Genomic DNA, 13342 nt, shown 5'->3' on the forward strand with positions numbered 1-13342 from the left:
TTCATCACAACCAATATGCTAATGGGCGAATCCCCAATTTAATGGCCCATCTAACAGACGACACACTTTTTGATGGATTGCCCTCCTTTGAAAGCACCAGGCCGATGGACATGTCAGGTCGAGACTCAAACCCAGACGAGATGGCTCGAAGACAAGCACACCACAACCTCTCTGCCAAACCTTCTTGATTGGTTACAAGAATACTTCCACAAAGGTTTCCCACTGCCCCAGTTTATATGTATCAATGCAAAGTATCTCCTTGGATGAGTTGTTGTGCACAACTTCAAAGATAACCTGAACAACAAGTATGCTGAGATAGCACACAATGTTCTAGTAAATGCATCAATCTCATAATAAACAATGCCATGTGTCACTGTATTCACCGATATGATCACCATGTTAAATCAACACATATAATAATGATAAACTTATCAGCTTACCGAAACCATAAAGCACTAAGTACCTGATTTCCCAGGATATGATGTCCTTCATGGACATCTGTAGTTATCCCAAGGGATTGCTTCATCTCAATGTTATTTCCAAACCTTCCCCATCCCCCAAATCAACAGCTCCAATCCCTCCTCCCTCCAAGCTCTCCTTATGCGCTCATCAATCCACTTGCCTAAATCAGGTCTCTGTCATGGCTGGCGGTGGCAAACAGAGGCCAATGCTGGAAGGAACACTGAACTGCTCTGCCTGACCATCTGTGCTGACAATTGGTGCAAGAGAACCGGCGCTTGGAGCCACTTAGTTCAGCAGATTGAGTTGAAACAAAACACCGGGTACCCTGTGCCCTGCTCTCAACCATTGACAAAGGCAGCCTTGCTCCTCAAGTGGTCTTGAAATCTTGCTGACAGCGTTGGGTCAGAATCTGGGAATTCTCTTGTTGCCAAATCCTTTCACTCTATCCACTGGTAACAAGGAAATGCAGCCAACTGGACTCGAGTCACAACAGCATCTTGTGCTGGCAAACAATAGGACCGTACTTTGATGACTATCGAGTTGCCATGACCTAAAACAATTCACACCACCTACTGCTTGAACCACCAACGCAGGAATGGATAAGGAAAGTTGATCAGTCAGGATGGTGCAAGGAGAATGACTATATATACATATTCTTACACTAGCTCATGATCCTCCACACATACATTCTTGTTTGGCCAAGTAAGGCATCTTTAAAAGGTTTTGCTGAAAAATGTACTTGAGTTAGAATGTGTGTACTTTTATAAGCAAGACATTGCTTTAAAAAATAGATCATAAAGCTAATTCTTACTACAGTGCACCTTTACGAGAAGCAGGTTCAGTCGCTTTCAAATTACTGATAGAAAAAAAGAAAATGTTGTGCAGAATCAGTTTGTCAGTGGAAGACCAATTCAAGCATAGCTCAACTTGGATAGGAAAGTGACTTACCTGCTGGGGATGCCGTGGAGTACTCGTGTTTCTCTGGTGGAGGCCGTGCAACTGCCAAGGCTAAGGTGGCTACCAGTGTGCAACTCAGCTGGGAGGACCTGGCCATGGTGTACAAAGGCCACAGAAGGCTCTAGCGCATTTCAGGTGAATCGGACCTGCAACATGACAAGAAAGGTGTTATAATGATCGCCTAATTTTAGCGAGATGTATAACCTGGTTTTGCAGTGGTAATGCGAAATGTTTTTCCTTTTGGAACATTTTCATATCGTCTAGTCAAGAGGAAAGACTACTTTGAGACAAAGAAAGACAATTGCATCTAGAAGAGCACTCTGAAGAGCGCATACCTCCGCCAAGCAATGCCTGATGTACAAGAACATATCAGGCTCAATACATTTTTGAGATATCATGCTATATATCATGTTTGGTCCTATTTCGCAAAAGTGAAGAATCATTTAAAAAAATTATAGTAGCTGGATCCAGATTCGGATCTTCATCAAAATGTAACCAGTTCATCCTTGTCACACACCGAACCTCTTGACCAAATTTCATCTGAATCCGTGCACAACTTTTTGAGATATCTTGCATACAAACAGACAAACAGTCAAACGGACAAACGGACAGACAGGGATGAAAACATAACCTCCTTCCACCTTCGGTGGCAGAGGTAAAAATTACCCCCGTGTGGGGGTGACGGTCATCTCTATAATGTTTTTTACTATCATAATCAATGAACCATTGCCAGATATCTCCTAAAATGACAGACTAGATAAGTTTTGAAAATGGTGACTTCCACAACTTTCGTGACCTCGTGACCTTGACCCTGACCTCGAATCCGGGGGAAAAAAAATGTCGTTGGGTATCACTCATCGACCTCCACCCACATACCAAATTTCATCAAGATCGGAAGTAAAAAGTTTTCTTTGTACCGGGAGGTGTTTTTGACCATCTTCCAGGTTACGTGGCGGCCAAACGGGACGGAAATTCAAAAATCTGTCCGGTTAGATACAGCATAATATTTTTTACCATCGTAATCAATAAACAGTTGCCGAATATCTTGTAGAATGGCAGATTAGATAGGTTTTGAAAATGGCAATTTTTATAACTTACGTGACCTCGTGACCTTGACCCCGACTTTGAACCCGGACAAAAGTTATATCGTTGTGCAACACTCATCGACCTCTACCCACATACTAAGTTTCATCAAGATCGGAAAGAAAAATTGTTGACGGACGGACGGACATTTGGTCCGGCTTTATTCGGTCATCTCGATAGAGATGACCTAAAAAAGGAAAGGAAAGTGGTTGTGTAAAACTTGAAGGGAGAGGACAAAGATTCTGCCATTTTTGCATACTTAACTCATAGATGGTCTGCTTGATTAAAACTACACCAGCAGAAAACCATGGTAAAGAAATACCACGACATAAAAAAAAAATAAAGAAAAAGAAAGCCTTTTATTCTAGCACTGGTTAAAAGAGTTCAAAATTAGGAGGTTATATATTTCTTAACATGAAAAATTAATTTTTTTTCGGGAGTGATTGAGGCAACGGTGTGTTCTCTATATAACCGCTGTTTTTTAATTTTAATACCTTGTCGAGGCTCCTATGAGAGCGAACACACAACGCACAGTAAGGGGGGCATGAGACAAGAGAGGCGGGAGAGGGAAGGACAAAACAGTGGGGAACAGAGACATTAGCAAATCTGTGAAAGGGAGAGGGATGGGGTGGGGAACATGGGGTATACTGGACACTACAGGGACTTTCAGGAAGGAAAGCAGGGAATTTGGAGGAGGTGGGTTTGGGGTCGATTAACGGGGGTATGAAAGATCGAGGATTTGGATGGGTGAAGATAAGAGGTGGTGGTGAACAGCTGTTTTGAAGACCTGAAGGAAAGAATAGGATTGAACAGAGTGAGGGAGTTTATTCCAAAGGCAGGGAAAAATAAGAATGACAGAGTGAAGGTGAGCAGTGATTTGTGGGGACAAATCGCAGACAGAGCCGGGGGGGGCGAGACCGGAGAGGAGACGGTAGAAGACAAAAAGACCACCGACAAGCCTGCGGTGAGAGAGTGAGAGGCCCAAAGGCTCAGCCTCATCGAGGGAGATGACAATGATCCTAAATGCTTTGGTTTCCACAGCATGAAGCCGAGAAAGGTGGGAGGCAGGAGCACCAGCCCAGAGGGGAGAGCAGTACTCCAATCAGGCTGCGGACAAAAGCTTTGTATGTGGTCACTCAGGTGGGCTGAGGAAGGACTTTGCACGATGGAGGATTCCCAGTCGGCGACTGGCTTTGGAGGCGAGGTTGGAAATGTGGCTTTCCCAGGAAAAGGTTATGGCAGATAGTGAGACGCAGAAGCTTGAAAGAAAGGACTTCTTCCAGAGGATTGCTGAGAAACTAGATGGGGGGGGATTCCAAACGGTCCTTACGGAGAGACAAAGTGAGAGTGTGAGATTTGTCCAGATTAAAAGACATTATGTTCCATGTGTTGGACCAGTTTGTCATTTTACCCAGTTATGCAGTGAGCGAAGAAGCTACTGCTTGCCAGTCTGAGGGATGACAGATGGTACGACAGAGGGTGGAGTCATCAGCAAAGAGATAGAGGATTTTCCAGAGTCGTAGATTGGAAAAAAAAATTAATTTTGGTTCGGTTCAATTTTAGTCCAATTGAAAAAAAACGATAATATTCCCAAAGGTTTGGATTGAATTGAGGCAACTTTTACCTTATCATTTTTTCTCGCCCGAGGAGCATTTCGGTGTTTCAGGACGTGACAGACAGACAGCACTAGCCTATTATACTGTATCTAATATATAGAGCTCTTTCTAACCACTGACTCACTGACAGATGCTAAAGATCGGTACTTTCAGGGTGATGTGGAAAGCTGAAATTTTGCGTGCCGATGGACAGCGAATCTGGTACACCGGAAAAATTCAGACTCACGGACAACTTCCACAAGTTTAAAATACTAGTACGTGCCCGTAAAAATTAAAAAAAATTCAAACCGCAAACAAGAAACAACAACCACACAGGCCGTTTCTTTGCTCTCGCGTGCCCGTACGTGCGTGGCCCGGAGGTTCGCATATCGCAGTTACGATTATTCGCATTTTAGTTTTAATGGCCAATTATTCAATTAGCGCCAACGTATTTTGCCTTTTCGCAATGTCATCGCAAGGAAAAACAAAAAGAGAAGAGAAGAGAGAAAAAAAAAAAAACGTTCGTGCGAAAACAAAAAAAAATTAATTCCTGGTTCGGAGCATACCAGCTCACTCTGAGGTTACCGAAATTTATGCACCGTCTAATATCAAAACTATCATAACTTGGGGCATTGTGTTTATCTATAAATGCGCATAAGAAATCGAGAAATTATTAGAATACACGGTCATCACTCTCCGGAACTCCGTATGTTGTAACCTGTAATGGGGAACGCGGCTGAGGTTCTCTTCCCCCATATGCCACGCCCACACAGCAACGTGTCTTGTCATTGGTTGGTAAATAAATGGCCGTAACTTGGGAAGCACTTGTCCGATTAATATCAAACCTTGAAAAGGCACATCCTCAGGTCCCCAGCAATATATCTGGCAAGTTTCAATTAGATCGGACCAGTGGTTATCGAGAAACAGCGGTCACACACACACACACACACACACACACACACACACACACACACACACACACACACACACACACACACACACACACACACACACACACACACACACACACACACACACACACACACACACACACACACACACACACACACACACACCTGGAATTATAGATAGACTCGTACGTGCCTGTCAAAAAAATATAATAAAAAATTCAAACAGTGAGCAAGAAACAACCACACAGGCCGTTTCTTCGCTCTCGCGTGCCCGTACGTGCGTGGCCCGGAAGTTCGCATATCGCAGTTAGGATTATTCGCTATTTAGTTTTAATAGCCAATTATTCAATTAGCGCCAATGTATTTTGCCTTTTCGCAATGTCATCGCAAGGAAAAACACAAAGAGAAGAGAAGAGAGAGAAAAAAAACCTTCGTGCAAAAAACAAAACAAATTTACTTCCTGGTTCGGAGCATACCAGCTCACTCTGATGTTACCGAAATTTATGCACCGTCTAATATGAAAACGATCATAACTTTGGGCATTGTGTTTATCTATAAATGCGCATAAGAAATCGGAAGTCCGTACGTTGAAACCCGTAATGGGGAACGCGGCTGAGGTTCGCTTCTCCCATCGGCCATGCCCTCGCAGCAACGTGTCTTGTCATTGGTTGGTAAATAAATGGCCATAACTTGGGAAGCATAGTGTAGTAGATAGTAGAAAAATCGTGCAAATTATGATACAAGCATCAAATTTGGCATTTCTGTTCTGCGGGGCTTTCTGATCAAATCTTCCCGATTGGCCATTTGAAAATCCAAATTTTGAAAAATTTGAAGAAAAAAAAAATAAAAAAAAATAAAAAATAAAAAAAAAAAACTTCAAAAATATTTGAAGTCACAGCTGGCTGAAATTCTTGAAGCGTAAGTGAACATCCCAGACAGAGAAGCAAGGGGAGATGCAGTCATCATTGATGGCTAAGCACTTATCAATGCCCTACCTCCACGCACTTCAAAGATATTTGATGACTATGCTAAAGAAGACATCATCCCAAAGGTGGAATCCTATGGTGCCAGGTACGAGAGGGTGGAGATAGTGTTGGATGTGTACAAGAAGTCAAGTCTGAAGTCCGAGGCAAGGTCGAACAGGGGGCAAGGAATCAGAATAAGAGTGACGAACCAGTAAGACCCCAAGTAACTGGAGAAGCTTTCTTCGAGATGACAGCAACAAGACTGAGCTGTTTCACTTCCTTGCGGAAAAGATGTGTGAAGCACAGACGACAAGCACAGTCATTGTCACAAAAGGAGAAGATGCCATTAGCAACACAAGAAAGTCACTGGATGCTGTGTCTCCATATTGTCATGAAGAAGCTGACACTCGAATATTTGTACATGCCAGGGATGCAACGACGGATGGTAGCAAGTCCATTATCATTAAGCCTAATGACATGGACGTACTAGTCATAGCAATATCTGTACTGCCATCCTTACAGGAACTAGGTCTTGAAAACATGTGGATTGCCTTTGGCCAAGGAGCCAAGGCGCGATGGATTCCAGTCCATGAGGTAGTTTCTGCAATAGGGCCTGAGAAAGCTACAGGGATCCCATACTTCCATGCGTTCACTGGATGTGACGTCGTCTCTGCCTTCCGCGGTAAAGGGAAGAAAACTGCATGGCAAACTTGGAACGTCTTTGATGATGTTTCTGAAATATTCACCAATCTCAACCAGCATCCAATATTGATTCGTGATCTTGACTTTTTGAAGTTTTTTTCTTTTCTTCAAATTTTTCAAAATTTGGATTTTCAAATGGCCAATCAGGCAGATTTGATTAGAATCCCCTGGAGAATAAATGTGCCAAATTTGATGCTTGTATCATCATTTGCACGACTCCTCTCAAAAATTGCTGTTATCTGCCCCACGAGCACTTGTTCGATTAATATCGAACCTTGAAAAGGCATCATCAGGTCCCCAGCAATATACCTCGCAGGTTTCAATTAGATCGGACCAGCGGTTGTCGAGAAACAGCGGTCACACACACACACACACACACACACACACACACACACACACACACACACACACACACACACAAACACACACACACACACACACACACACACACACACACACACACACACACACACACACACACACACACACACACACACACACACCTGGAATTATAGATAGATAAATATATGAAAAAAAATGCAGGTGAGTGACCCGAAACACTGGGGAAGCACGGTAATTTTGTGTGCCGACGGACATCGAAGCCGATGCACCAAGAAAAATCACAGAACAGTCAGAAAATATAAAGGAAAATATAAATAAATTTAAAAAGAAAAGAAAATAAATAAACGAAAAATCAAATGCAGGTGAGCGACCCAAGATAATGGGGAAGTACGGTTCATATGCTTACACAATGTGTAAGCACATCCTACCTGTGTATTTGTACATATATTCAGTATACATATATGCATATATATATATATATATATATATATATATATATATATATATATATATATATTGTCTAAAACTGCAAGAAGTAGAAATAATCTTGCATTATTCACATAAATCAATAGGTAATGCAATGATGGTTGTTTAATGCTGAGACTCATTGGTTTAAAGAGGGTTTAGAGTTCAAACACAGGTCAACTGTTGAAGCCATTAAATAAAAAAGTCATATCAGTGATGGAGCCAAAGCAGTGAAAGGAAAACCTTTTATACAGGAAAAGTAGGTTTTTCTTTTGCACAATCATAAAAAAAAAAATTACTCGTGTGATACGAACTGCATTTTACTATCAAATGTGCAAAAGGAATGTGTTTGCATTTCACTGATTTACATTGGAACAGAAGTGACTGAACAATACAACGCTGGCTTTCCCTATCCTAATCTCAACAGCCTCTGTTGTTTCACTGCTGATGTGTAGAAGGCTCTCACAGTACTGTTTTTCATTTCACAAGACAATGTCTTGTGAAATGAAAACACTGCACTATGAAAATGATTAAGCAACAAAAATTACAGAAAGTGTGTTTGAGAGAAAGAATACTTCAAAAAAAAAATGTGACTACTACTCGAGGCTGTCAGGATAGCCGAGAGGTATGAAAGCTCGCCTCTGAACTGTCGAGCCTGGGTTGGAATCTCAACCCAGCGACAAACTGTCACCCTGGTGTTTGGTATGCAGGAAGAAACGTCAATGTGTGCGTGTGTCTCCGCCGTTCCTGCTGACATTAGTTGGTGGATGTTAAAGATAAAGAGTTGGTGGATGTCCTTCACCTAGAGGAGGTGAGCTGTTGTTGGCACCCTGAATGAATTTCACATTCCTGCACTCTTATTTGAGTATCTTGCATCGGAATGGAAAACTGTCCGGGATTGTAACCCCGAGCCAACGAAACTGCCGTGGCAGCCTTATGTGCCTCACACCATTCGGAGGATAAACAAACAGAACAACAACTAGAAAGCATCTCAAAATGCAAAGCTGCACCCACGTCCGCTTTGTACTTGAACTGAACATGCTGAAAGCAAGAGCTAAAAATTTTAAATAATTTATCAATTAGTGTTCTCCGTGTTCTCATTATAATGGTTTGTTGAAAATTTTATGACACAAGCTCAAATAGGAAATAAAAAAATATGGAAGCGATTACAAAACCTGGCAGTCTCACGCTGCACTGCAGACGGGCTAATAAGGCCTATTTGTACTTACTGTGACTTTGCCCTTTTGACCCAATTATCAATTAGTGTTCTCCATGTTCTCATATTAAAGGATTGTTGAAAATTTGACAACAAAAGCTAGAATGGTAAAAAAATGTTATGGCCTGGACAGACATACTGACACACAGACACACAAGAAGTGATTGAAAACCCCATCTCCTGCTGCGTAGCGGACTAGGATTACTACGACTACTACTATGATGACGACTACTACTGCTGTCACTACTACTACTATGTTAGCAGCCACAATTATGCTGATCTTGTCGAGTTTGCCAGGGAAAGGTTTTGTCCCAATTCCTTCAAGAATTGGCTGGCCAGGCCTGATGTTTGAATGAAGGAAACTGGGGCAGCAATTTGGAATTTGTTCGGAGTGCCAGTGATAACTCACTCACTGTTCGCGAAAGACATTTGTGGCATCTTTTACATCCACAAAGTAATGCTAACACTTAGGACACCCAGCTTTGTATATATCCGATGAACGACACAAGCATTGCTGCATGACCGTGCTTGTGAAGCACCATTCTGACAGTTTATAGTCAGGTGGGGAATGAAACCCAGAATGCATTTCTCAAAGGTGAGTGCTCATCATCTTCTCTCCACTTCTGCGTCATCTTCTCAAACTTATACATTAAATAAGCCTCACCAAACAAAAATAAGGCAATGTCAGTTGATCTGTATGTCTGTTACTTGTGGAATCCAAAACAGCTTCGCCGACCACCCCCAAATTTTGTATTCGTGCTTGGGGTACCCAAAGTCAGGTCATAAACATGAAATAACCCCCTCCACCCCTCCTGCGAATGTGAGGAGACTACTCCTACTCGTGATTGTCACCTGTACACAGGGAATATAGTGTAAGTGGTTGAACCACTGACACCTACTGGAGGGAAGAGGTATTGTGGGTAGGAAACGGCAATTATGAAAAAACCCTTTCACTCCCAAAGGGAGTGGGTATTACTAGTACTCTACAAGCACTCTGAATATAAGATTATACCAGCAGCACTCTGTATATAAGAGTATAGCAACAGCACTTTGGATAAAACAGTATACCAAACTTCAGGTGTCATTTCATTCCTGACAGACATGGAAGGACACACACGCACACATACGCGCACACGCACACACACACACTTACTTCAGCCCATATGCTTCATTAAGGCAGACAAACAAACAAACAAACTATGAGCAAAGGTATACAGCTATGAGCTAATTCAAAGATATTGCAGAAGCAACGAAGAGTTTATTCTCAGTGTAAAGTTTCACTCAGTCAATTATTTCCACCTCATATACGTGATCCTCACTGCAAAGAGCATTCAAGGCCCAGGCAGACCCAGGAGCCCCGGTGTTCGAGCTCCAACGCTGATCTAGACTGACCCCACAGCAGTCTGGCCAGCGTGGCAGAAACATTCTCCCATGGGGCCACAGAGGCCAAAGGAAAGGTGAACCCAAACTAAACTGGAGAGCGATCTGTTCAAACAGAGCCCCATTTAATCTCACCCCCGTTCACTCCAGACCTCACAGTTCAAACAGCTTCTGATCTCTTTCCATCTGCTTCCAATTCCAAGCCATTCTTTACTCTTCATTCTGATTTAACAATGGCCACCAATTTCCTCAAGTATATCTTCGAATATATATATATATATATATATATATATATATATATATTTATATATTTGCTGTTCTTTGCACTTTACAGCTCATTGTGGAATTTACCAAACAATTATGAAAACCCATGGTGATTTGGAATTGGGGTGGGGGGGGGGACATTCATTCCAATGCTTTGCGAGATGAGTACCAACAGGGTAGGGAGTGTACAGGTATAAACAAGCTCATAATTGCACTCTCCTGATAACCCCGAACACGCCCTGGCTGTTTACAAGCTACATTCAACTTAATTAAGAACGAGTGCCAACAATGGCAGTGAGGGCAAATGCATTCTTAAAAACCACTGCGCCTGCTTCGTTAATGGCACCAATTATCACTCACCTTCTTATGGGGTCGGCAGGGAAACCTTTTTTGGCCCAATTCTTTCACGAACCGGTTGGCCAGCCCCTGACTGTTTGACTGGACGAGACAGGAATTAGTCATTTGTTCATGGGACCGGCGATAACTCGCCGACTCATCACGAAGGACATCGTGCGGCGATCTTTAACGTCCACTGACTTACGCCAGTCGCCGGGACATCCAGTCTCACGTCCATCCGAGGGATGCTGCATGCGAAGCACAAGGATGAGAGTTTATGGCTGGGTTGAGATTGGAATCAAGCTCAGTGGCGAGTGCGCTGTGTCGGCAATCCTGCCCAAAACACACATTTTTAATAACCGTTCCACAAAGGGTTAAAATGAAAGTACGTGACGTGGTTGTATTCACGGCATGACGCCATAATTAAGCGTTTATTTAGGCAAATCAAACTTTGGCGAAGTTGTTGAATCACAAGCAGCTTGGAAGTCATCGAGTATCTGCTCAATCTTTGAATACTCGATTAGGTCCTCGGTCAAATTAACTTGATGGGTGGAGGGGGGCGATTTTCGTTCCGCGCGTGTTACGTCGTTGCTCGCATGAAAATGATATTCCGCTGAAATCACAGTTTGTCTTCGGTCATTAAACAGCAGCTGATGGTCCAGAGGTCGCTGTGAAGGCGAATGTGGTCTTTTGCTTTCCTCGGACGTCCCCCGATCAGCGCAGCCGAACAAGCAACCTTCCGCGTCACGTGCACCGTCTCGTTGTGACGTGCACCGTCTCATTGTGACGTGCACAGTCTCATTGTGACGCACAAAGTGTCCTCGGCCAGCACGGCGCAGGCACTCCGAGGTTCTGCTGCTGCGCGCTTATCCAGCATTGTGAGCGTGCATTAGGGTTGTAATAACTCATTATCCTAAGGGTTGTAATAACTCAAAAAGCGTACTTTGCATTGCTCATCAGCAAGGGATAAGCCTCCTTTCATATGTAGAGCTGTGGCCTTTACAATTGGTTATCCTCGAGGGCAGATACGGTCAGAGCTGAGTTCGGGCAGCAAAATCGACTAGGCATTGAAGAGAGTAAAAAGGAGGTGGTGAAGAAACAATACCCCCCCCCCACACTCTTTGCCCACCCCCATGCTGCCCCCCTGCCAAAAGAGTCTTATGTGACCATCTGGCGAGTGTCGAATAAAGGGGTTTACAGTGGTTATTGCAGCTCGCGCTCTCTTGCGCGCTGCTTACTGTTCGAGCTTCCGGCTGAGATGCTTACAGCAAACCCTCAATCACGGTTATTCAGGTGACTACTTCGTACACTCAAACTCGATGCCTACTTGTACACTCCACCACAGTGCCTGCTATTCACACTCAACCGTGGTGCTTACTTGTACACTCCAACACACAGTGCTTGATATTTCCACTGAAGCTCGGTGCTTACTTGTACACACGAACACACAGTGCTTGCTATTTACACTGAAGCTCGGTGCTTACTTGTACACACGAACACACAGTGCTTGCTATTTCCACTCAATCTCGGTGCTTACTTGTACACACAAACACAGAGTGCCTGCTATTCACACTGAAGCCCGTTGCTCACTTGAACACTCGAACACACAGTGCTTGTTATTTACACTGAAGCTCGGTGCTTACCTGTACACTTGAACACACAGTGCTTGTTATTTCCACTCAAGCTCGGTGCTTACTTGTACACACAAACCCACAATGCTTGCTATTTACACTCAAGCTCGGTGCTTACTTGTACACACGAACACAGAGTGCTTGCTATTTACACTGAAGCTCGGTGCTTACTTGTACACTCCAACACACAGTGCTTGATATTTACACTGAAGCTCGGTGCTTACTTGTACACACGAACACACAGTGCTTGCTATTTACACTGAAGCTCGGTGCTTACTTGTACACACGAACACACAGTGCTTGATATTTACACTCAATCTCGGTGCTTACTTGTACACACAAACACAGAGTGCCTGCTATTCACACTGAAGCCCGTTGCTCACTTGAACACTCGAACACACAGTGCTTGTTATTTACACTGAAGCTCGGTGCTTACCTGTACACTTGAACACACAGTGCTTGTTATTTCCACTGAAGCTCGGTGCTTACTTGTACACACAAACCCACAATGCTTGCTATTTACACTCAAGCTCGGTGCTTACTTGTACACACGAACACAGAGTGCTTGCTATTTACACTGAAGCTCGGTGCTTACTTGTACACTCCAACACACAGTGCTTGATATTTACACTGAAGCTCGGTGCTTACTTGTACACACGAACACACAGTGCTTGCTATTTACACTGAAGCTCGGTGCTTACTTGTACACACGAACACACAGTGCTTGATATTTACACTCAATCTCGGTGCTTACTTGTACACACAAACACAGAGTGCCTGCTATTCACACTGAAGCCCGTTGCTCACTTGAACACTCGAACACACAGTGCTTGTTATTTACACTGAAGCTCGGTGCTTACCTGTACACTTGAACACACAGTGCTTGTTATTTCCACTGAAGCTCGGTGCTTACTTGTACACACAAACCCACAATGCTTGCTATTTACACTCAAGCTCGGTGCTTACTTGTACACACGAACACAGAGTGCTTGCTATTTCCACTGAAGCTCGGTGCTTACTTGTACACACGAAC

General features: G+C 43.4%; 1 protein-coding gene across 4 annotated transcripts in view; it reads right to left on the reverse strand.

Annotated features, from left to right (window-relative positions):
• LOC147034059 (fibroblast growth factor receptor 2-like) overlaps positions 1-13342 on the reverse strand; it is a 297765-nt gene that overhangs the window by 79432 nt on the left and 204991 nt on the right. For all 4 annotated transcript variants that reach the window (XM_085875924.1, XM_085875917.1, XM_085875931.1 and 1 more), the window contains one exon: positions 1411-1565. In XM_085875924.1, coding sequence (XP_085732050.1) covers positions 1411-1516 — 106 coding nt within the window. In that variant the 5' untranslated portion in view covers positions 1517-1565. The remainder of the gene's footprint in view (positions 1-1410; positions 1566-13342) is intronic.

This window comes from Eptatretus burgeri, chromosome 1 (genome assembly GCF_056783735.1).
Source record: "Eptatretus burgeri isolate ZD-2024b chromosome 1, Ebu_testis_v1, whole genome shotgun sequence".
Classification (NCBI taxonomy): Eukaryota; Metazoa; Chordata; class Myxini; order Myxiniformes; family Myxinidae; genus Eptatretus; species Eptatretus burgeri.